We start from the raw sequence: 24,894 nt of genomic DNA on the forward strand, positions 1-24,894 counted from the left end.
GAAGTGGTCGGTGTGAAACAGGCTGAATTTGCATGTGATAGCTTATTTAAAACAAGAACAAAGGTTCATGTTGGTAACTGAAAAGTGCAGAAATTTCGACTCATGCTGAGCCTGGCCTGTTGTTTTAGTTGGCCCATCTTCATCAGCATGTCAGTGACGTGTTGCCACAGCTGCATGTTTGCAAAATTAGTGGTGCAGTCTGAGCCAAGGCCAGAATCTGTAGGTCTGAGCAGGTTTAGCGTGAGACACATGACTGCTTACTGACAGCTCTTTGTTGACGTCACGTCAACTCCAAGCTGTCAACTGTGACGCAGCGAGGCAACAACTAACCAGGTTTCACATGAGGACTGCTGCATCTGTGAGGTTGTCCTCTGAAGCTAAACAGATACACAAAGGGCCTCAGGTAGAGTCAAACCCAGGTACTCGGGGCTTCTGCTCACCTGCTCACCCTGTGCTATTAAAGCAACGATTTAGCTCACTCTGAAAACTGAAACAATTCCAGACGGTAAGTGCTCAGGAGACAGAGGCTGTTGTACTGAACCACAACAGATGCAAAACAAAACAAATCCGAACCTTCCCGTCAATCACTAAACTCGTTAGTCCGTCACATGGAACGACGGAGGCGGATTTGTGCTGAGAAGGTATAAAAAGGCTGCAGAGGTGACTGTGTTGTCACAGGTGAACAGGTGAGCTGCAGTGTTTGTTAGATCAGACACAACAACTGTGCACATGACATATTTGGGACATTTGTACTTTGTGAGCTATGTTAAATGTAACTACGCCTCCTCTGTCTTATTTCATTCTTGGAGCTTTTATGAATGTTGGAAGTTTAAAATTCTTCTATTTCTCATTAACTGTAATATTATACATCCTGATCATTGCTGCCAACACGTCTCTGATTGTGGTTATCTGTGTGAACAGAAGCTTACATGAACCTATGTACATGTTTCTGAGCAGCCTGTTTGTGAATGAGCTGTATGGTAGTACAGGGCTGTTTCCGTTCCTCCTGCTTCAGATCCTCTCTGATGTTCACACTGTTTCTGCTCCTCTGTGCTTCCTGCAGATCTTCTGCGTTCACACTTATGGAAGTATTGAAGTTTCAAACTTAGCCGCCATGTCTTATGACAGATACCTCGCTATTTGTTGTCCTCTACAATATAACACCCAAATGACATCTAACAATACAGCTGTTCTGATTATGGTGATGTGGGTGTACTCTTTAACAAAATTTCTTATTGCTTTATCCTTAAACCTGCGTCTCAGGCTGTGTGGAAACTTCTTAAACAGTTTGTATTGTCAGAATTACCCTGTGGTTAGGCTGGCTTGTTCTAGCACAAAGGTGAATAATGTTTATGGGATTTTTGACGTTGTTATGACTGTCATAGTCCCCACACTTATCATCTTGTTTTCTTACATGAAAATCCTCAAAGTGTGTTTTTATGGATCCAAACAGATGAGACAAAAAAGCCTCACCACCTGCACGCCTCAGCTGGTGTCTCTCTTGAATTTCTCTTTTGGTTGTTGCTTTGAATTATTTCAGAGTAGGTTCGATACGACGGGTTTACCTGCCGCTCTGAGAATCTTCCTGTCTCTGTATTTTCTCATGATGCAGCCGCTCATGAATCCGATCTTGTATGGAACACAGATGTCAAAGATCAGAGGCGTTTATGAACATGTGCTGTCCTCTATAATGTCATGTGGGTGTAGTAAAGTTTCACAGAGTGACTGACAGCAGCTGACCTTGAAATGTGTTTGTTAAATTATGAGAAAGTATCTTCCTGTGGAGATGAATTTAAGGTTTAGCTGATTTGTATTTAACAAAACAGAAGAGAAGCACCAGAGAGAACCTGTGTGCCACAGAAATATACACTGTAATATAATATAGCTTTCAGGCAATAAACACACACACACACACACACACACACACACACACACACACACGCACACACACACATATTTCAGAGGGGTATAGCTACTTGATCCTGGAAAACTTTATAGAGGTCTGGACCAAAACCATCTGGGCCAGGGGCTTTCCCTCCTTGAAGAGATTTAATTGCCGTCAGCACCTCTTCTTGTGTTATTTGTTCACCAAGACGAACTCGATCGCCTTCAGACAAAGTTGGTAAATTGAGTTTATGTAAAACATTTTGGGTATCACTTAATGTGGATGTATTTTCAGTTATATATAATTGTTTATAGAAATTTTCCATTAAATTAACCAGTTTATTATTTTAATATTGATTCTGACCTCTTTCATCTTTTAGTGATGTTACAGCACAAGGGCGTAGATTTGGCATGGACAGAAGGGACGTGTCCCCACCAATAATTTGATCTCTTCGAGTAAAGAAAAACAAACCCGATAGTAAGAAAAAAACGATCTGTCAGTGTCTCATTCAGCGAGCAGAGCAGAAAGAGTCAAATTACGTTCTCTACTGGAGTCCTACCTCATGTGACAAATATGGCCAATGTGATTGGCTGAGCCTTTCAGGGAGCTCTGTTTAGTTTCAGCAGCGGCAAACTTGCGCTGCGAGGAGGAGAGGAGGAATGCAACAAAAGTGAAGAACCTGGATATAAGAAATTGTTTTTCAAAGAAACTTGTAAGTCACTTAAAGTCAAGTTCACTCATATAATGTGTCACAATAACGTTACAGGCTATGCTAGGCTATACATGCCAACAGTCCTGATTTTTCCGGGGAATCCCGAATTTCAGTGCCCCTCCCGAAAATCTCCCGGGTCGACCATTCTCCCCCCAATTTCTCCCAATTTTCCACCCAGACAACAAAACTGAAAAACCATATCCCAGACTGGCCCAGCCAATTCCAGCATTTTCAGCCATTTTAAAATTAATGTGTAAATTTGGCGACATTTTCCCCTCTTTTCAGGCACCATACTTTGACGAACTCCTCCAAGGGATTTCATCATATTGACCAGTGCGTGGCATCGAAAGACCTTTGTGATGTTAAATTGCCAAGCTTTTTACGTTCAGGGAAACAGGGTGGTCATGGCGGCATGTGGAGTTTCAATCACTCGCCAAAAAGCAGTAATCTGCTGTCACTCAAAAACACAATGTCCAATCTCTCCCAAACGTCGCAGGTGTGATGAGACTCGAGCTCGGAAATGTTTGTTATGCCATTTGTCAGTAATGTTTAGAGCGCCACCTAGTGGGACGACTATAATCATGGTTGAATAAGATGAAATGTTAGCTGGTGATTAAATGCAAGAATTCCATCAACGTGACATCAGATCGGACGTGCTGGTTTCTAGTGTACGACAGTACACTAGAAAAAGAACCCAAAGCCCATTTATTTAATACTTCTATGAGACACAAAAACATCCCAGCAGTGCCTCCATTTTATGTAGCCCTCATTTACTCAATACCATTAAAGGGGCAACACGCTAAAAAAAAAAAAAAAAAGTTAAAAGTTAACCTACTGTAGCTACTTTACATTTCTTAGTATTTTTGGCTACAAAGAGTATGGCAGACCACACCGGGCTTGCTTCAGAGTTGAAGAGGTGGTGTCGGGGTGAAGGTTTGGAGGAAGCTAAAGCACTCTTGGTTCTGGTTCCAGAAGAAGTGGAAATAGCCCAGATAAAAGAAACCTTGGAGACTATTAAGTGTCTAGGGCGAGTCCGTGTTAGAGGGCGCTTGTTCCACACCCCTTTGTGCTGCCTAATGGTTCTCTGCTAGTGCAAACAAAGTATACCTAAAGATAATGCACCCAAGGAAGTGCTGGACCAGCACAGTGGTGAGAAATGGCCGATAATGACTCTTAGTGACTCTTAATGAATGTGCCGCTCCTGATGATTTTGCTGTGAAGTTGAAGAGTCTCTTAGACACTGAGACTATGGAAGACATACAAAGCTTATTTCTCAGCCTCGCTCCTCCGCAAACCAGCTCTGATCCTTCCCTAAACTCCACTGAGTCTGTCTTGCAAGCGGTTGGTGATTTTTTGGAGAAGGCACGTAAACCACAAGCTGAAGGTGGTTATCGGCGTTTGAGGCTGTTTTCAGGGAACTTGCCAGTTCCCACTAGTGAAGACCCCTTTGACCATTGGCTTGAGCAGGCATGGCTCATGGTAGAGGAAAGTGACTGTACAGACAAGGAGAAAAGGCGCAGGCTGATGGAAAGTCTAAAGGGGCCAGTGTTGGAGATTGCCAAATCGGTCCGTGAGTCAGACCCTGAGGCAGGCCCTGTTGAATACCTGGAGGCTTTGGAAAGCGCATTTGGCAGTGCTGAGTCTGGGGATGATCTCTATTTTGCTTTCCGCTTAATGCAGCAACAACCAAGTGAAAAACTGTCTGATTTTCTGAGGCATCTGGAGAGGGCCCTCAGTAAAGTTGTTCAGAGAGGAGGATTTCCAGCTTCTAGCAAAGACAAAGCTTGCCTAGAACAACTTCTGAAAGGAACTGTTGTTTCCAAATTCATGCTAATTAATCTGCGCCTGAGAGAGAGAAAGTCCAAACCCCCAACTTTCCTCCAACTCTTAAGTGAGATTCGCACAGAGGAAGAGTATGAGGCATCAAAGAGGGAACTAAATACCTCAGTCCAGCATGTACAGACAAAACCTTCAGGGACTGACAATACAGAAATACAAAGTCTCAAAGCTGAAGTTAAAGAGCTTAAGGCCAAGTTAGCCACCTGCATGACTAAGGCCCCTGAGGTCAAAGAGAAAGGTTCGTCCTCAGTGCAGTCAAGTGAACACAGTGACACCAAAGAACTGGCTGCTTTGAAGAAACAAGTGAAAAGACTGCAGCAGAAAGTAGCCCAAAGAGATACTGCTCCAGACTCCTCTTTAAAACTGGCTACTGTGGCAGCAGTAGAGGCTACCTCAAATACAAGGACCCCTTATCAGAACAGAACGCCTTCGGGTGAGCAGTTCTGTTACCGTTGTGGGGAAAATGGACATTTTGTTGCAAAGTGTCAAAATCCTGAAAATCAGAGCAAAGTTATACGAAAGCTGATCCAAACTGTCAAGACACTGAAGGAAAGTGCAGGTACTTCAACAAGTAATGCCACTGACACTGACTGCCATGTCAAGCAGGGTCTTCTGACTTCTTCCACCTCAGCTGGAATTCCAGAAGGACTGATTGGTCCGCCAAGTATTGTGCCACTTAAAGTGAATGGACAGCCCTGTGATGCCTTATTTGACAGTGGATCACAGGTCACCATAATATTCGACTCCTGGTACAAAGCCCATCTGCCTTCCACCCCAGTCCATCCGGTCACTGGTCTCAACATTTGGGGTTTAAGTGAGTCCAATGTCAGTTACCCCTACCTTGGCTATGTTGTGGTAGATGTTGAGTATCCGGCTGAAGTGACTGGCACCAAACACACAGTACCAGTCCTTGCCCTGATCTGTCCAAGCCCAAAAGAAGAGCAGATTCCTATCATTGTTGGCACTAACACCAGCCATGTCTGCAATTTGGTACAGGAATGCAGAAAAGAGGGGCGTGACATAACCAAAAGCCTGGGCATCCAAATTCACAGGGAGTCGCTACCCACATTCACAGACTCCATCACCCTAGGCTCTCAAGATGACCAGGTTGGCTGTGTGACTTGGCAAGGTTCAAATCCCTTGTCCTTACCCCCTGGAAAAGACTTGCAAATAACCTGCAAAATTCATTTTCAACAGACAGTTGGCAAAGAGATCTTGATGTTTGACTCTTCTCCCTTAGCTCCTCTGCCAGGTGATGTCCTGCTACAACCCATGGTTGTGCCCGCCAATGCGGTACAAGTTAACAGCTTCAGGATCCTGGTGCAGAACCAGTCTGCCAGGGAAACCATTATCCCGGTTGGAATTGTCATGGGTCACCTTTATCGCACCGAAAGCGTAATCTCCATGCCAAGCAAAGAACCAGAGACGACAGCATTTGACAGCAGCCAGATCGACTTTGGTGACTGGCCTGTGCCTGAAGAGTGGAAGGACTGACTTAGACAGAAACTAGTGGAACGCGCCCACGTCTTCTCAGTCCATGAATGGGACGTTGGCCTTGCAAAAGAGGTGGAGCACACCATTCGCCTGGCTGACACAAGACCTTTTCGGCAAAGATCACGTCGACTGGCACCTGCAGACATAGAGGATGTAAGAAAACATCTGCAAGAGTTACTCTGTGCCGGCATCATTAAAGAATCCCGTAGCCCCTATGCCTCACCAATTGTAATAGTTAGAAAGAAAAATGACACCATACGGATGTGCATAGACTACAAGCTCCTTAACAGTCGGACCATGCCAGACCAGTACACGACCCCCTGCATTGATGAAGCACTGGATTCTTTGTCTGGGAGCAAATGGTTCACAGTGCTGGATCTGTGTAGTGGATACTACCAGATTCCAATGGCAGAGGAAGATAAAGAGAAGACGGCGTTCATCTGTCCCCTAGGCTTTTTCCAATTTGAGAGAATGCCGCAGGGAATAACAGGAGCGCCTGCGACTTTCCAGCGTCTAATGGAAAAAACAGTCGGAGACATGAACCTCCTCCAAGTCCTGGTTTACTTGGACGACCTGATTGTCTTCAGAAAGTCGCTGGAGGAACACGAAGAGCGGCTCATTAAAGTCCTAGATCATCTTGGAGAAGCAGGACTAAAGATCTCCCTGGACAAATGCCAGTTTTGTCAGCCACAGGTGAAGTACCTCGGGCATATTGTGTCTGCCCAAAGTGTCTCTCCTGATCCGCAGAAGATTGAGGCTGTTACCACCTGGCCTCAGCCCCACGACCTAAAGTCTCTGAGATCATTCTTAGGTTTCTGCGGATACTATAGGTGATTCATTGCTAACTATGCTGCCATTGTGAGACCTCTCACTGAACTGACCAAAGGCTATGCTCCGACACAAAAGAGCAAAAAAAAGACTCCAGACATCAACAAGTCCTACTTGAAAGAGTCAAAACCCTTTGGAGATCGGTGGGATGACTCCTGCAGCAAAGCCTTTCAGCAGATCATCCACTGCCTAACCCATGCACCAGTATTAGCCTTCGCTGATCCTACCAAGCCCTATGAGCTCCACGTGGACGCAAGCTTCAAAGGATTGGGGGCTGTCCTATACCAGCTACAAGAAGGGGACTTAAGGCCGGTTGCATTTGCCAGCAGGAAGTTAAGTCAGGCTGAGAAGAGGTACCCCATACATCAGCTGGAGTTCCTGTCATTAAAGTGGGCAGTGGTGGATCGCTTTCATGACTATCTGTACGGGGCGTGCTTTACAGTGCGAACAGATAATAACCCCTTGACTTATGTTCTGTCTACGGCAAAACTCAATGCCGTGGGACACAGGTGGTTAGCTGCTTTGTCCACATATGACTTTGATGTCCATTACAGACCAGGAAAGCATAACATAGATGCAGACATCCTCTCCAGAAACTTTGACACTGATGCTGAATGGGAGACTATACCAGAGGCAGCTGTTAAATCCATCTGCAAAAGAGTACAAGTTTCAGAAAGCCCAGGGTGTCCCACCAGATGTGTCGACCAAACCGGGGCTTCCCCGGAATGCATCCCTGACATCTATGCATTTCCTCTTACAATGGAGCTACAGTCACTGGAACACGTCTCAAAAGCTGATCTCACTAAGGCACAGAAAGAGGATCCAGTCATTGGTCCAGCGGTCAAAGCTGTCCAACAGAATTTATGGACAGGCAACAGTCCGGAGCTGTCACTCCTAAAAAGAGAGTAATGGTAAATGGTAAATGGCCTGTATTTGTATAGCGCTTTTACTAGTCCCGCCTAGGGACCCCAAAGCGCTTTACACACCCAGTCATCCACCCATTCACACACACATTCACACACTGGTGGAGGCAAGCTACAGTTGTAGCCACAGCTGCCCTGGGGCAGACTGACAGAAGCGAGGCTGCCATATCGTACCATCGGCCCTTCTGGCCAACACCAGTAGGCGGTAGGTGAAGTGTCTTACCCAAGGACACAACGACCGAGACTGTCCGAGGCGGGGCTCGAACCGGCAACCTTCCGGTTACAAGGCAAACTCCCAACTCTTGAGCCACGATCGCCCCGAGAGAAAGATAAGCTGACCCTGCTGAGTGACGGTCTGCTCTATTGCATCACCAAACGTCACTCAGGGGAGGAGGTCCGTCAGCTAGTCTTGCCAAAGGTGTATCATGATGTTGTGTTGAGATCAGTACACAATGACTCAGGACACCTCGGCATAGAGAGAACTCTGGATTTGCTCCGTCGAAGGTTCTACTGGCCAAGAATGTTCCAAGACACTGAGGAACATATCAAAAGTTGTGGTGAATGTATAACACGCAAGACTCCTGCCCAGAGAGCCGCACCGCTTCACCAGATCTCCAGCAGTGGACCTATGGATCTGGTGTGCATTGACTTTCTCTCAATGGAGACGGATTCCAAGGGCATGAGAAATGTTTTAGTGGTCACCAATCACTTCACACGCTACGCCCAGACATTCCCGACCAAGAATCAGACATCTCAAACAGTGGCCAAAACCTTAATGGATAAGTTTTTCGTCCACTATGGTCTTCCGGCTCGTATCCATTCAGACCAGGGGCGAGACTTTGAGAGTCGTCTGATCAAAGACTTGTTGAAGAACATGGGGATACGGAAGTCGCGCACTACTCCGTATCATCCGCAAGGAGACCCTCAGCCAGAGCGGTTCAATCGAACGCTGCTTTCAATGTTGGGTACTCTAAGCACAGAAAAGAAACGTCAGTGGAGCCAGCATGTCCCTTATTTGGTCCATGCTTATAACAGTACAAAATGTGATGCAACTGGTTTTTCACCATACTTCCTGATGTTTGGCCGTGAAGCCAGACTGCTAGTGGACTTGTGCTTTGGGACCACAATTGACAAAGCTGAGGAAAGTCACTCACGCTATGTGTCAAAGCTTAAGGAAGATCTCCGTCAAGCCTACAAGCTAGCATCTGAGACGGCAGACAAAGTCCATCAGAAGAACAAAAGGGGCTATGACAAGAGAGTTTGTTTCCAGTCTCTAGAAATAGGAGACAGAGTCCTACTGAAGAACTGGGGTCTCAAAGGGAAGCACAAGTTGCAAACAAGATGGAGTCCAATACCTTACCAAGTTGTTGGAAAAAGGCCCAACCTTCCTGTCTACCAACTAAAGAAAGAGAATGGGAGTGGTCGTCTGAAAACAATCCACAGAGACCATATCCTTCCTATTGGCCAACATGTGAAATTGCCAATCCCTGAAGAAGGCAATAACTGTTGTGACAGACAAAAACCAAAGGGCAAGAAACCAAAGCAGGCCACAGTTGCGTCTGACCCTCAGCTGTCACAGGATTCTGATTCATCCTCAGAGAGTGAATACTATGAGCCTCAGAGATACTACTACACTCAAGAAAGAGTGAGAGAAGCATTAAGACAGGCTCTTAGATCTCAAGCAGTGCCACAAGAGGATTGTGCAAGTGACCAGGATGACGTCAGTGATAAAACTGATTCTGATCAGTGCAGTGAAAAGGAGGAACTGCCACTGGAGGATGAAGACGTTAATTGGGACAGTGAGACTGAGCCCGACCAAATGGTGGACATTCAGGGGGAGTCTGACCCAGAACCTGATCTGGATCCCAGAACAGCCCGGTCTGCCAAAACTCAGAAACCAAATACACACCGTAATCTGTTGGGTGACACTCCTAAACTAAGGCCTAAGAGACAGATTAAACCAGTAGTTCGTTTAACCTATGATGAGCCAGGAAAAGCTAAAGATCAGCCTATCACTATTATACATAGAGGGGTTGTCATCACTATAGGCAAAGACTAAGAGCCATAGTATGTAAAAAAAAAGTCATCCTACTTCCCAAGTTCTTGTAGTTCCTTGGTAGTCTGTTGAGGACACCAAACATTTAGTGGGGGGAGGGTGTAACCCGGGTTAAAAAAATGCATAAATAGTAAAAGATAAGTGAAGTCTGAGAATATAAATATCAAAGAGTTCATTTATTTAAATTTTCTTGTATATTAAAAAGGTAAAAGTTCATGTCAACTGATTAAAAACATGTTTGCATTGTTTAAAATAAGTTATCTTTCTTTTATTGTGACTTGCTTGTGAGAACTGTAATTTCCTACGGGGATATGGTCTGTGAAGGTAACACAGGGTGGAGAAGGAAAAAGAGAAAAAAGAGAGCGGGAGGAGAGAGGGCGGTGGTGCGTGAGTTATACGGAGCATCTGGAGAAGTTAGCTTGTTTTTATGTACTAGTAGTAAGTGTGTTTCGACTTTTCGGAAAGATAAGTCACAGTGTCGGTAAGTTAGTGACATGACACATAAAGTTTCAGCGTGAAGCTGCTGGACTGTGTGCTTTGTTTCTTGAGGCCGTGCATGCATTAAGTTAAAGTGAGGCTAACCCAGCCGTTCGCTAATAAGGACTACTGTAGACTGCCGTTTTGCCAAAGTTGTGGAACGTAACAAGCTGCAGAGGATCGTTACCGAACTGGATAACTACGGACACACCCCAGATAGTCACTCTGAGTGCCCGCGTCACTCAGAGTACCTCTGGCAACGTGGGAAGCTAAAACAGGTAGCTTGTGAAGCACGTGGAGATCACGGACCTTCCTCATCTTTGTGCTACTGCATTCAGAGCGGAGTGTTTCTGAAGGAGCTGAAGACAACTTGTTGCCTGGATTAATCTGGTGGGAATTGCACGTTTCACAAGGTACTGAGTTTATTTATTTATATTTTGCTTGTTGAGTGAAGAACTTCCGGTTGGGAGATGTTTTGGATTTATACTGGAGCAATACAGGCCTGCAACGTAGGGTTTATCTCTGCCGGCTTTAGGTTTAGTTTGGGACTATAATTGTTTTATCACTGGTGGTTTACACTGTATATGTGGAGAGTCTGTGTACAGTAGCACAGGGCTGTTTCCGTTCCTCCTGCTTCAGATCCTCTCTGATGTTCACACTGTTTCTGCTCCTCTGTGCTTCCTGCAGATCTTCTGCGTTCACACTTATGGAACTGTAGAGTTTACTAACTTACTCGTCATGTCTTATGACAGATATCTTGCAATATGTTTTCCTCTTCAATATCACACACGTATGAGTCCATGCAAGGTATCCGTGCTCATTGTTCTAACGTGGTTTTCCTCATTTCTTGGAATCAGTGTTTTGATTTCTCTGAGTGCTCCTCTGCAGCTGTGTGGGAACATCATTAACAAAGTGTACTGTGACAACTATTCTGTTGTTAAACTGGCCTGTTCTGACACCACAGTCAATAACATCTTTGGACTTATTTCCACTTCTCTCACCATCATATCCACTGTCTCTCTGATTCTCTACACCTACATGAGGATCCTTAAAGTCTGTTTTTCTGGATCCAAACAGACGCGACAGAAAGCCATCAGCACCTGCACGCCTCACCTCGCCTCACTGCTCAACTATTCATGCAGTGCCTTTTTTGAAATTGCACAAAGCAGATTAAACATGAAACATGTCCCAAATATGGTGCATATTTTTTTATCATTATACTGGCTCATATGCCCACCGCTCTGTAATCCTTTACTTTATGGACTGAATCTGACCAAAATCCGGATCATATATAAAGGTCTAATCTTAAGTAAAGTCTAAATGCTTGATGTTAGAACTTGGACCAGTCAGTGCAACAGCAGAGAGGAAATGTGGAGAAGATCCTTCTGTCTTCTGTATATGCTCATGCTCTGTGTTTGAAAACAGTTTACTGTTAGCCTATAAAATAATTTTAGAACGTAAAACTATGTTTCAAATACTTTCATTTTTGCTTTGTTTGTTCTCTTTTTCTCATTTTTCTCAAAAAGTTAAGTTAAAAATAAAATAACTGTACAACAAAATACACAAATACACAATATAGAACATATATAAGAATATATGAGGAAATATAGAACAGTAACAGCAGCTGTACAAATACTAAATGCTAATGAAGAAATATAATGTCCAGGGTTGTGCAATCCACATGTGTAAGTGTCTTGTGCAGTGCAAATATGCTTAAAGTGATTTATTTAAGTAATTTGTGATAAAGTGATTCTATTAGATGACCATGCAGTGTAGTTGTGCAGTGGCCACTAGTGTAAACAAATGTCCAGAAAGTCCAGTGTGTGTGTAAAAAAACACGACTGTGTGTGTGATTAAGAGACCGTATCGCCTGCAGGAAGAAGCTCCTCCTCAGTCTCTCTGTGTTGGTCTTCAGGGAGCGGAATCGCTTTCCTGACCTCAACAGAGAGAACAGTCTGTTGTTGGGATGGCTGAGGATGGCCTTGGTCCAGCACCGCCTGCTGTAGATTAGGGTTGCAAAATTCCCGGAATTTTCAAAGATGGAAACTTTCCATGGGAACAAAAGGGAATTATCGGGAGTTGATGGGAATAAATGGGGAATTTTCAAAATTGAAGGTTGGCTCTTCTTAGGGAACTTAAATATAGTTGAGCAAAGTATATTTTAGCATAATATTGACAAAAGCAAACAAATGCAATTCAAATATAAAGTGCAAAAATATTCCTCAAGACCCAACACATGCAGCAGCCAGGAGTTCCACTCAAGGGGAAAATGAATCTGTTTCAGCTGTATCAGAGTCAGATACCCACTCATCAGCTCCTGGTCCCCCTGGCATCAGAGGAGTCTTTGATTTTATGGATGACACTAGCCAGAAAAACGCAGATGAGTGTTTCGCTCGTGCAATCTATGAAACTGGCTCACCCCTGATGCTGACATCCAATGTGTACTGGAAGAGATTTTTGAATGTTCTCTGACCAGCATACATCCCCCCAACCAGACATGCATTGTCTACTCATCTACTGGATGAAGAGTTCAGTCGAGTTCAAGCAAAGGTGAAACAGACCATTGACCAAGCTGACTGTATTTCAGTCATCTCTGATGGATGGTCCAATATCAGGGGACAAGGAATTATTAACTACATAATCACCACTCAGCCTGTGTTCTACAAGAGTGTAGACGCAAAGGAAAACAGACACACAGGCCAATACATTGCAGATGAGCTAAAAGTGATCATCAATGACCTTGGACAGATAAGGTTTTTGCACTGGTCACTGACAACGCAGCCAACATGAAGGTTGCCAGGGCACATATGGAGGAGACCTACCCTCATATAACTACTATTGGCTGTGCTGCCCATACACTAAATCTTCTCCCAAAAGACATAATGGCACTAAAAACAATGGACACTCTGAATAAGAGAGCGAAGCAAGTTCTGAAATATGTTAAAGGCAAACAAGTAACTTCCGCTACATTTCTGTCAAAGCAAAAGGAAAAGAACAAGAGTACTACACTGAAGCTTCCCAGCATAACGTGATGGGGTGGTGTTGTTATCATGTTTGACAGCCTTCTGGAGGGAAAGGAGTCTCTGCAAGAAATGGCCATATCCCAGTCTGTAGGCATCGACAGTGACATCAAGAAGGTCATCTTGGATGATGTGTTCTGGGAAAGAGTATCTAGCTGTCAGAAAATCCTCAAACCTATTGCAGCAGCAATAGCGAAGATAGAGGGGGATGGTGCCATCTTGTCAGATGTCCAGTGCCTTTTTGCAGAACTCAAAGAAGAAATCCAGACAATTCTGCCCACTTCCCTACTACTGAAAGCAGAGGAAACGGCTGTGGTCAAGTCATTGGAACAGCGGAGGGAGTTCTGCATGACGCCAGTGCATGCAGCAGCATACATGCTGGACCCCAAATATGACAAGGGCATACTTTCTGGGGAAGAGATCAATGGTGCCTATGCGGTCATTACAGCCATGTCTGACCACCTGGGTCTCGATAAAGGCAAAGTTCTAGGCAGTTTGGCAAAGTATCAAACAAAGCAAGGCCTTTGGAAAGGGGATGGAATATGGCAGTCATGCCAGCACATATCTGCAGCCACCAGGTGGAAGGGACTATGTGAATCTGAGGCCCTTGCACCTGTAGCCTCCATCCTCCTCCAAATCCCACCATCATCAGCCGCCTCCGAGCGCAACTGGTCACTGTTTGGGAACACCCACACAAAGGTTCGCAACAGGCTCACAAATGTGAGAGTGGAAAAGCTGGTCGGCATTCGGGCAAACCTACGGCTCTTTGAGCCTGACACAGAGCCATCCTCAACAAGGCTGGAAAGTGACACTGAAGAGGAAGACTCAGAGTTGGATGCTGAGGAAGTGGACATGTTGTTGGGTGATGATGAGGTCCAGGAAGAGTCTATTGACTGAGCAAAAATGAGAAAAGAGGATTGCTTGAAGGAAGATTTGCATGTTTAATGGGACGTTTTGGAGGATAAGTGGAATTTTTCATTTAAACTTTTAAATGGGACTTTGTGGAGATTTTTGGACAGGGGGCATTTTTGAATGAGCGGGGTTAGGGGATGGTAATATTGAACTCAACATTTCTGTTTTTATTCATCCATGAAATAAGTTATTGAAACGTGTTCTATTCTACTGTACTTACAAATAAATCTGTTGAAATATCTGTTGAAAACATTTTGCATGGAGGTTTTCTTATGATTTCTGTTTATATTTATGCTTGGAAATAATATATTCCCAGTTAGTTCTCCTAAATTCCCATTAATTTCTATAATTCCTATTATTTCCATGGAAAGTTTCCAATATAGAATATTTCCAAAATTCCCAAGCTTAACTTACCATGGAAATTTACCGGAAACTTTTCGGAAATTTTACCGGAAATTTTCCGCCCCCTTGCAACCCTACTGTAGATTGAGTGCAGGCCAGGGAGCTCGGAGCGGATGGTGCGCTCAGCTGATGGCACAACCCCCTGTAGAGCTCATCTGTCCTGCATGGTGCTGTTCCCGAACTAGGTTGAGATGTTTCCCGTCAGGATGCTCTCTATGGTGCAGGAGTAAAAGTTCCTGAGCACCTTGGAGGGCAGTCGGAAGTCTCTCAAGCGTCTGAGGTGGTAGAGACGCTGTCGGGCCTTTTTCACCCCAGTGTTGATGTGACAGGATCATGACAGATCCTGCGTGATGTGAACCCCGGGGTATTTGAAGCTGTCCACTCTCTCCACTGGGCACTCGTTGATGACGGGGGTCTGGTAGTTCCTCTCCTGCTTAGTGCTGAAGTCCACTATCAACTCCTTTGTCTTACTGACGTTTAGAAGGAGGTTGTTTCTCTGGCACCAGTTCTCCAGATTCCTAATCTCCTTCAGGTAGGCCGTCTCGTTGTTGTCAGAGATCAGGCCCACCACGACGGTGTCGTCAGCAAATTTGATGATGGTGGTGGAGCTGGTAGTGGCCACACAGTCATATGTGTACAGAGAGTACAGCAGGGGGCTCAGAACACACCCCTGGGGGGCTCCAGTGCTGAGAGTGGTGGATGCTGAGACATGTCCGCCCATCCTTACTGCCTGTGGTCTGCCACTTAGGAAGTTGGAGATCCACTGACACATAGATGAGCTGAGTCCCAGATGCTCCAGCTTGGTGGTGAGTGTGGAGGGAATTATGGTATTAAATGCAGAGCTGTAGTCTATGAAGAGCATTTTAACATAATTCCCCCTTCTAGTGTCCAAGTGAGTAAGTGATGTGTGGAGGAGATGAGAGATGGCATCGTCTGTGGAACGATTTGGACGGTAAGCGAACTGTAGCGGGTCCAGTGTGTCTGGTAGTGAAGAAATGATGAAGTCTCTGACCAGGCGTTCAAAGCACTTCATCACTACTGAGGTGAGGGCTACAGGGCGATAGTCATTGAGGGAAGCAGGGTGGGGTTTTTTCGGGACAGGAACAATGATGGACTCCTTGAAGCATGTGGGGATCACCGACTGAGATAAAGAGATGTTGAATATCTCAGTGAACACAGGAGCTAGCTGGTATGCGCGGTCTCTGAGGATACGACCTGGGATGCCGTCTGGTCCCGCTGCTTTCCTGGTGTTCACTCTCTTGAAGGCTCTCCTCACATCATGCTCGGAGATGACGAGCACGTTTCCGGTGCTGGCAGTATCTTCCTGTCTGCAGCCGTTAGCGCCGCTAGCACTAGCATCGTTGGAGTCCTTAGCTGCAGCCTCGAAGCGAGGATAGAAAGTGTTCAGCTCGTCTGCCAGAGTCACGTCCGCGTTCGTCATACCGGTTGTTGGTGCTTTATAATCCGTTATTGTCCTTAGTCCCCGCCACAGGCTCCTAGAGTCACTCTGTTGGAGTTGTGACTGTAGTTTCCTCCCCTAGCACTGCTTCGCCTCTTCCACCACCTTCCGCACGTTATATGACGAGGCTTTGTACGGGTCCATGTCCCCCGTCGTGAGTCCCATGTTGTAGGCAGCAGTGCGGGATCACTGCACTGAAGTGCGGGATCACACCCACAAAACAAAAACAGATAACTCAGAACAACAGAAATAAACACTGTTTGAAAAAGATTACTTTGCTGTGGTTATCTTAATTAAACACTTTGCTAAAATATCACATGTTCTTCCTTTTTTGTCCTTCCCACGAGCTGGGACTTTGTTGAAGTGGTCATTTCTGGTTTCATTTGTTAGGCTATCCCCTCTCTATGCCTTCTCCAATTTTGGTGATTAAACACTGTCAGGTGCAGGTGTAGCTCAGTTGGACGAGCTTGTAGTCATAAATCACATGACTGGCAGCGGCTGTTCGGGGTTTGAGTACGACCCATGGCTCGTTTTTAGAAAAAGATTTTTGAACTCAATTTCCAGCGCAAAATGTCTGTAGTTGATCTTTCTGAGTTAACTTCAATAATCACTTCCTCCAAACCATCAACGTGTCTTTTAGACCCCATTCCTACAAAACTGCTCAAAGAAGTCCTGCCATTAATTAATGATAATAAATGAACATGGTGTTCAAAATGGTCAAAGTGGTTTTAGCATAAAGGTCCAGCTACAAACACTCTTCGCGTCCAGCGCTTTAATTTATTTGCGAACAACTTGTTTGAATATACATTGTGTATATGAAATTAAATAATTATGGTTTGTATTTATTGGCATCGTGTCATGATGGCTTTTTAAGATTCTATATAAATTTTAAAAAAAGTCAGTGTCATCTCGTCTTTCCCCTGATAGTGACGTTGTACTGCTGCAGTGAAAAGGATAAAACAAGAAGTGATTCAGTGCAGTTGGGAGGGACTTACAATCAGGCTGCTTTTGGGTGATTCTCACCCTTAAATGTAGCTCAGTTTGTGCACAGTTTAAGTGATGTATGGTAAAAACAAAAAGAGGATCATGATGAACTCTTCACAGGTTTCATGTTTCACACTCACTGCCTACCTCGACAGCGGGGCTTTGAAATATTTATATTTCACAGTTGTTGCATTTTTATATATTGTTATTGTTACTGCCAACCTCCTGCTGATTGTGGTTATCTGTGTGAACAGGAGCTTACATGAACCTATGTACATGTTTCTGTGCAGCCTGTTTGTGAATGAGCTGTATGGTAGCACAGGGCTGTTTCCGTTCCTCCTGCTTCAGATCCTCTCTGATGTTCACACTGTTTCTGCTCCTCTGTGCTTCCTGCAGATCTTCTGTGTACACACTTATGGAACTGTAGAGCTTACTAACTTACTCGTCATGTCTTATGACAGATATCTTGCAATATGTTTTCCTCTTCAATATCACACACGTATGAGTCCATGCAAGGTATCCGTGCTCATTGTTCTAACGTGGTTTTCCTCATTTCTTGTAATCAGTGTTTTGATTTCTCTGAGTGCTCCTCTGCAGCTGTGTGGGAACATCATTAACAAAGTTTACTGTGACAACTATTCTGTTGTTAAACTGGCCTGTTCTGACACCACAGTCAATAACATCTATGGACTTATTTTCACTTCTCTCGCCATCATATCCGCTTTCTCTCTGATTCTCTACACCTACATGAGGATCCTTAAAGTCTGTTTTTCTGGATCCAAACAGACAGAAAGCCATCAGCACCTGCACGCCTCACCTCGCCTCACTGCTCAACTATTTATGCAGTGCCTTTTTTGAAATTGCACAAAGCAGATTAAACATGAAACATGTCCCAAATATGGTGCGTATTTTTTTATCATTATACTGGCTCATTTGCCCACCGCTCTGTAATCCTTTACTTTATGGACTGAATCTGACCAAAATACGGATCATATATAAAAGTCTAATCTTAAGTAAAGTCTAAATGCTTGATGTTAGAACTTGGACCAGTCAGTGCAACAGCAGAGAGGAAATGTGGAGAGGATCCTTCTGTCTTCTGTATATGCTCATGCTCTGTGTTTGAAAACAGTTTACTGTTAGCCTATAAAATAATTTTAGAACGTAAAACTATGTTTCAAATACTTTCATTTTTGCTTTGTTTGTTCTCTTTTTCTCATTTTTCTCAAAAAGTTAAGTTAAAAATAAAATAACTGTACAACAAAATACACAATATAGAACATATATAAGAATATATGAGGAAATATAGAACAGTAACAGCAGCTGTACAAATACTAAATGCTTATGAAGAAATATAATGTCCAGTGTCGTGCAATCCACATGTGTAAGTGTCTTGTGCAGTGCAAATATGCTTAAAGTGATTTATTTAAGTAACTTGTGATAAAGTGATTCGATTAGATGACCATGCAGTGTAGTTGTGCAGTGGCCACTAGTGTAAACAAATGTCCAGAAAGTCCAGTGTGTGTGTGTAAAAAAACACGACTGTGTGTGTGATTGAGAGACCGTATCGCCTGTGGGAAGAATCAATCAATCAATCAATCTTTATTTATAAAGCACTTTTCATACAAAACCAATGTAGCACAAAGTGCTTTACATGGTTAAAAGCAGCCCACCCCACCCTCCAACTCACTCCCCACACTTTCATTAACATAAGCAATGTGAATACAGACATATTCCCCCCCCCCCCCCCCCCCCCCCACACACACACACACACACGCACACACGCACACACACATACACACACGCTTAAAAAGTAAAATTGGGCTGGGTACGCATGAGCCAAGTGAGGAAACACTATCACAGGGAGCCGTCTGCACCGGAAGCCGGTCACAGACCGCAGCCTCCAGGCTGGGCACACAGCAGGAGGGAGGCAAAGAAGCCCCCCAGCCAGGCTGAGAGGACCCCCAGAGCCCCAGCAGCCACGGTCGATCACAGCCCCGGTGCAGAGAGCGCCCTCCGAGGAAACACTGGAGATATGACACAATAGGATATATACAGGGTAAAAAGATAAAATAGACGAGACCAGGTGATAGCCATGTGAAGACGTGTTGTACAGGGCTCCTCAATGGATTAACTTTTTTCATAATTCCACCGCTCCAAAACTAACGAACTTTTAATAACAGTACGATAACACGCCCGTGTGCTGCTCTGAGGCACTTTTTACATCTTCAAAGCTATGTTGTACGAAATATGAGCAAAACTAGATCGGGGAAAGAGCAGGCCGCAAAAGCCTCGGACCATGCTGAGGACAGATCGGAGGCACCACCCCCTGACATGAGTGAGATTATGAGAGCGATTGCTAGCTCTGAAAAGAGGATATTGGACCGTATCGATTCAAGCACGAAAGATTTAAATGATAAAATAGACACAATCAAAGAAGATCTGGAGAAGCAAGAGACTCGTTTGGAAAGTGTTGAGTTTGGTTTGAATACTTATTCAGACCGGACAGTGGAGTTGGAAAACGAGGTTAGCAAGCTGAAATCGGACGTTGCTAAGTTGACCAGCAAATTGGTCGACATCGAGGGGCGACAACGCCGGTGCAATGCACGCATTGTAGGGGTGAAGGAGGGCTTTGAAAACACCGGGAAACCCACGGCAGTTATTGCTACAATGCTGAAAGATATACTGGGCCTCGATTTTACTCCGATGTTGGACCGTGCTCATCGTGGCTTGGGTCAACAGGGAAACTCCCCCAGGGCAATCGTGGTGAAGTTTCACTATTACCAAGAGAAGGAAGAGGTGTTCCGAAGGGCCGCCAAGTCGCAGCCGTTGCTGCTGCAGGACATGAAGATAAGCATTTTTCCTGATTTTACAGCAATGGTGGCAAAGAAACGAGCTGCTTTTATGGAGGCTAAACGTTTGCTCCGAGGCTGCACTGGCGTTAAGTTTGGACTTTTGTTTCCAGCTGTTCTCCGCATCACTTCACCTACGGGACAGGACAATCATTTCACCGACCCAGCAGCTGCAATAGACTTTATCAAAAAAGACTTACTACGGCCGTGAGAGGTACAGCCGAGTGAGAAGAGATAAGTTGGACTTCATATGTGCGATTGTTTGAACTCAAGGGACATAATTTTACGTCGGTGTTGGGGAGAAGTCAAGTAATTAATTGGGCCATACTCAAAAAAGGCCGGAAGGTATAATGATTTTGATTTAATTTATTATGAATACTCTGCCTTCCTCCTTTGTTCCGATTTTTCGATATGTTCGAGATATTGCTGTTATTCTGGGGCATTTGATTAGAATAAACACGGGGAAAGTGGAAAATATAAGTTTTGGAGTTTTGTTTAGTTATTAAATGTTATATATTTGCCCAATTGAGGGGCTGTTTGAGGGTTAACAGTATGTTTAGTCATTGTGCTATCCTAGCCTGGAGGGTTGCGATCTCAGGGATAATAGTAGATCAGCATGGGGTTTTGAGGCTCGTTTTATTTATTTATTTTTTCCTCTTTTTTTTTTTTTTCTTTCTTCTCTTTTTCCCCCCCCCCTTCTTTTCTGGGGGGGGGTTCCAGAGGTTGGGACATATTTTTTCAGCACCTGCATTTTGGTACCTGAATGGCAAGCTCGCAAAGTAATCTGCCTCTTCGTTTTATAAGCTGGAATGTTAAAGGTATAAATAATCCGGTTAAACGCACAAGGGTTTTTACTCATTTAAAATCATTGAGATCCGACGTTGTATATCTGCAGGAAACACACCTCCGATCAAGTGAACAAATTAAACTAAAAAAAACATGGATAAGCCAAATATTTAGCTCAAAATTTGAGGATAGATCACGGGGTGTGGCTATTCTAATTAGGAAGGGGATTCCATTTATTCCACTATCAACTGTGGCGGATACCAGAGGGAGATATATTATTATACAGGGTAGGTTGTATGGGAAACAAGTAATTCTTGCAAATGTATATGGACCAAACTGGGACGACCCAAATTTTTATTGTACCTTTTTAAAGCACCTGCCAGATTTAACAGAGTCCCATTTGATTCTGGGTGGTGACTTTAACTGCGTGCTTAATCCTCAACTTGACAGATCTAATCCTAAACCTGATAGCAAAATTTCAAAAGCGGGTAATGTTCTAAAATTCTTTATGCAATCTTATGCTTTTTTTGACCCCTGGAGGAACAAAAATCCAACATCTAAACAATTCTCTTTTTTTTCACCAGTGCACCGGTCATACTCACGGATAGATTTTTTTGTTGTAGATAATAGAATTCTTCCCAAGGTTTTAGATTGCCAATACAATTCTATTGTTATTTCAGACCATAGTCCAGTACAATTAGATGTAAATTTTTATGAACGCTCAAGTCAAAAAATGGCCTGGCGACTTGATCCTTTACTCCTAACTAAAGACTCATTTAAAAAAATGGTCTCTGAGCAAATACAGTTTTTCTTAGAGACAAATCAAACCCAAGGGATGAAAATGACCGTTGTACGGGAGGCATTAAAGGCCTATCTTAGAGGCCAGATAATTTCATATGTTTCATTTCAAAAAAAGAAAAACTTACAACAAATGAACAACCTAGCCAACAGTATAAAAGAGATTGATGGCTTATATGCAGAAAATCCAACACCAGACCTCTATAAGAGAAAATTATTACTAAATTCAGAATACAAAATTCTGTCCATTCAGCAAACAGAACGTTTATTTTTCAAATCAAGGCAAAAGTTCTATGAACATGGGGAAAGAGCCGGAAAACTTTTGGCACATCAAATTAAGCAATCCATATCAGCTAACACGATTTCTGAAATCTGTAAAACCTCTGGAGAAAAGACGTCCGATCCGAAAACCATTAATGACCAGTTTAAAATGTTCTATTCCAATCTTTATACTTCAGATCCGGTTGATGAAAAAAAGGTTGCTGAAATGCTTGATAGATTACCAATTCCACAAATATCTGTAAATGACAGAACAGAAATTGATAGAGAGATAACCATTAGTGAAATTGTCGAAGTAAGGTCATAAATTTGGATATCTGCCGATACCGATATCAATCCGATATAGTGTGTTTTTTAATCAATAAAACGTTTTTTTAATATCTTGCTGCATTTTGTATAAGTTTATACTCGTTTAAATAAATAACAACACTAAAGCTATTCTGTTATACCTGTATGTAAAAAATACACTGCACCCAAAATATTTCATAGTTCAGCAAAACTGATCAATCTAATAAACTTAAACCTGCTCCATCCTCCCTATTCTGGTATTTTAAAGAGTACTTAGCAGAAATATCAAGCAACCTAACTAATAGGGTTGCAAACTCCCAGCAAAAAAAAAAAGGGAACCACCCCCCACCCTCCAGCTCATGATGCTTAATCGATGTAATCAAATTTAATTTGATGCAGGGGGGAAAATGCACAGAAAGAAATTATTTTTCAAGAATAATTAAATAGATTCAACATATTTCTTCAACAGAATTGCAGACTGCACAGATGGTATCTTCCCAAAGGAAAAAGTAGTATACAGTGGGGCAAAAAAGTATTTAGTCAGCCACCGATTGTGCAAGTTCCCCCACTTAAAATGATGACAGAGGTCAGTAATTTGCACCAGAGGTACACTTCAACTGTGAGAGACAGAATGTGAAAAAAAAATCCATGAATTCACATGGTAGGATTTGTAAAGAATTTATTCGTAAATCAGGGTGGAAAATAAGTATTTGGTCAATAACAAAAATACAACTCAATACTTTGTAACATAACCTTTGTTGGCAATAACAGAGGTCAAACGTTTACTATAGGTCTTTACCAGGTTTGCACACACAGTAGCTGGTATTTTGGCCCATTCCTCCATGCAGATCTTCTCAAGAGCAGTGATGTTTTGGGCCTGTCGCCGAGCAACACGGACTTTCAACTCCCGCCACAGATTTTCTATGGGGTTGAGGTCTGGAGACTGGCTAGGCCACTCCAGGACTTTCAAATGCTTCTTACGGAGCCACTCCTTTGTTGCCCGGGCGGTGTGTTTTGGATCATTGTCATGTTGGAAGACCCAGCCTCGTTTCATCTTCAAAGTTCTCACTGATGGAAGGAGGTTTTGGCTCAAAATCTCACGATACTTGGCCCCATTCATTCTGTCCTTAACACGGATCAGTCGTCCTGTCCCCTTGGCAGAAAAACAGTCCCATAGCATGATGTTTCCACCCCCATGCTTCACAGTAGGTATGGTGTTCTTGGGATGCAACTCAGTATTCTTCTTCCTCCAAACACGACGAGTTGAGTTTATACCAAAAAGTTCTACTTTGGTTTCATCTGACCACATGACATTCTCCCAATCCTCTGCTGTATCATCCATGTGCTCTCTGGCAAACTTCAGACGGGCCTGGACATGCACTGGCTTCAGCAGCGGAAGACGTCTGGCACTGCGGGATTTGATTCCCTGCCGTTGTAGTGTGTTACTGATGGTGACCTTTGTTACTTTGGTCCCAGCTCTCTGCAGGTCATTCACCAGGTCCCCCCGTGTGGTTCTGGGATCTTTGCTCACCGTTCTCATGATCATTTTGACCCCACGGGATGAGATCTTGCGTGGAGCCCCAGATCGAGGGAGATTATCAGTGGTCTTGTATGTCTTCCATTTTCTGATGATTGCTCCCACAGTTGATTTTTTCACACCAAGCTGCTTGCCTATTGTAGATTCACTCTTCCCAGTCTGGTGCAGGTCTACAATTCTTTTCCTGGTGTCCTTCGAAAGCTCTTTGGTCTTGGCCATGGCGGAGTTTGGAGTCTGACTGGTTGAGGCTGTGGACAGGTGTCTTTTATACAGATGATGAGGTCAAACAGGTGCCATTCATACAGGTAACGAGTGGGGGACAGAAAAGCTTCTTACAGAAGACGTTACAGGTCTGTGAGAGCCAGGGATTTTCCTTGTTTGAGGTGACCAAATACTTATTTTCCACCCTGATTTACGAATAAATTCTTTACAAATCCTACCATGTGAATTCATGGATTTTTTTTTCACATTCTGTCTCTCACAGTAGAAGTGTACCTCTGGTGCAAATTACTGACCTCTGTCATCATTTTAAGTGGGGGAACTTGCACAATCGGTGGCTGACTAAATACTTTTTTGCCCCACTGTGGCTTACTAGGGTATATTAGACTTAACAGTTACTATATACAGTAATGGACTTCTATGTATTTTACATCAGATTAAAATTTTGGGTGTAAGAGTCAGATAATTATTTATTAAAAGCTAGACATTTTAAATGAGAACAAGAAAGAAAAGTATGTCTTTGTTCCCCCTTTTCCCTGTTCATGCCCTATCGGCCCCCCTGGCTAAACTTTGCTAGATCCGCCCCTGCACAGTTACCAGCCGTCGGCTACGTAGAAAACGATCCTGGTCTAGAAAGTAATATTAAATAAATTCTAACAACAGCTTATCAAGCTTAATAGTGCTGCTGTTGTTCAGCCGCTGGTTTCCTCTTTCTGGTGCAAAGTGGGCCAAAAACAAAGAAGAGAGACAGACTCGCGACAGAAAAGCCGATCAGCTGATCATTAAGCAGTTTCACGATTGAAGTAGCAGCAGGAGAGAGAGAGAGAGAGAGAGAGAGAGGCAGTCGCTCCATATATCTGTTGTTAAGCTTAACGTGGGAATGCTTTACAAACATTCAGAGATGAACTTACACACTTTCTTTACTTCTCTCTGGGAAAACTTCCTCGGAGATGAAATGCTGGTTTGCTAGCAAGGCTACAAATACACACAGCGGCTCTATCACGTGATGCATACTGCTGCGACGTGCTACAGTTATGAGCCGAGTTACGCCATGTAGCAAGTTTTGTGAGGTGCTTTTTTGATATTTAATGGATCGGATTACATTTTTTATTTCTCGCCGATATCCGATCCAGTAATTTGGGTCAGT

The 24,894-nt window shown here is 43.7% G+C and overlaps 3 protein-coding genes and 1 pseudogene across 3 annotated transcripts; all 4 read left to right on the forward strand.

Annotated features, from left to right (window-relative positions):
* Positions 1–763: 763 nt before the first annotated feature.
* On the forward strand, positions 764–1,729 carry LOC148099660 (olfactory receptor 10A3-like). Its single transcript, XM_087851744.1, has one exon. It carries the CDS (start codon positions 764–766, stop codon positions 1,727–1,729), a length of 966 nt encoding a protein of 321 aa, XP_087707870.1.
* Positions 1,730–10,048: 8,319 nt separating this feature from the next.
* Positions 10,049–11,534, forward strand: or64d1 (odorant receptor, family 64, subfamily D, member 1). The gene is made up of 2 exons (XM_087851687.1): positions 10,049–10,061; positions 10,807–11,534. Exons 1-2 carry the CDS (start codon positions 10,049–10,051, stop codon positions 11,532–11,534), a joined length of 741 nt encoding a protein of 246 aa, XP_087707813.1.
* Positions 11,535–15,288: 3,754 nt separating this feature from the next.
* Positions 15,289–18,015, forward strand: LOC148099662 (olfactory receptor 52D1-like; annotated as a pseudogene).
* Positions 18,016–19,077: 1,062 nt separating this feature from the next.
* LOC148099663 (uncharacterized) lies at positions 19,078–20,215 on the forward strand. The gene has a single exon (XM_087851745.1). It carries the CDS (start codon positions 19,239–19,241, stop codon positions 20,049–20,051), a length of 813 nt encoding a protein of 270 aa, XP_087707871.1. The 5' UTR covers positions 19,078–19,238; the 3' UTR covers positions 20,052–20,215.
* Positions 20,216–24,894: the final 4,679 nt, after the last annotated feature.

The sequence above is a fragment of the Neolamprologus brichardi genome, chromosome 14, assembly GCF_056152115.1.
Source record: "Neolamprologus brichardi isolate AB-2024 chromosome 14, ASM5615211v1, whole genome shotgun sequence".
NCBI classification, from domain to species: domain Eukaryota; kingdom Metazoa; phylum Chordata; class Actinopteri; order Cichliformes; family Cichlidae; genus Neolamprologus; species Neolamprologus brichardi.

Bases quoted from the DNA above. Each gene is read 5' to 3' on its own strand.
- LOC148099663 (XM_087851745.1), top strand. From the start codon at position 19,239: ATGAGCAAAACTAGATCGGGGAAAGAGCAGGCCGCAAAAGCCTCGGAC.
- LOC148099660 (XM_087851744.1), top strand. From the start codon at position 764: ATGTTAAATGTAACTACGCCTCCTCTGTCTTATTTCATTCTTGGAGCT.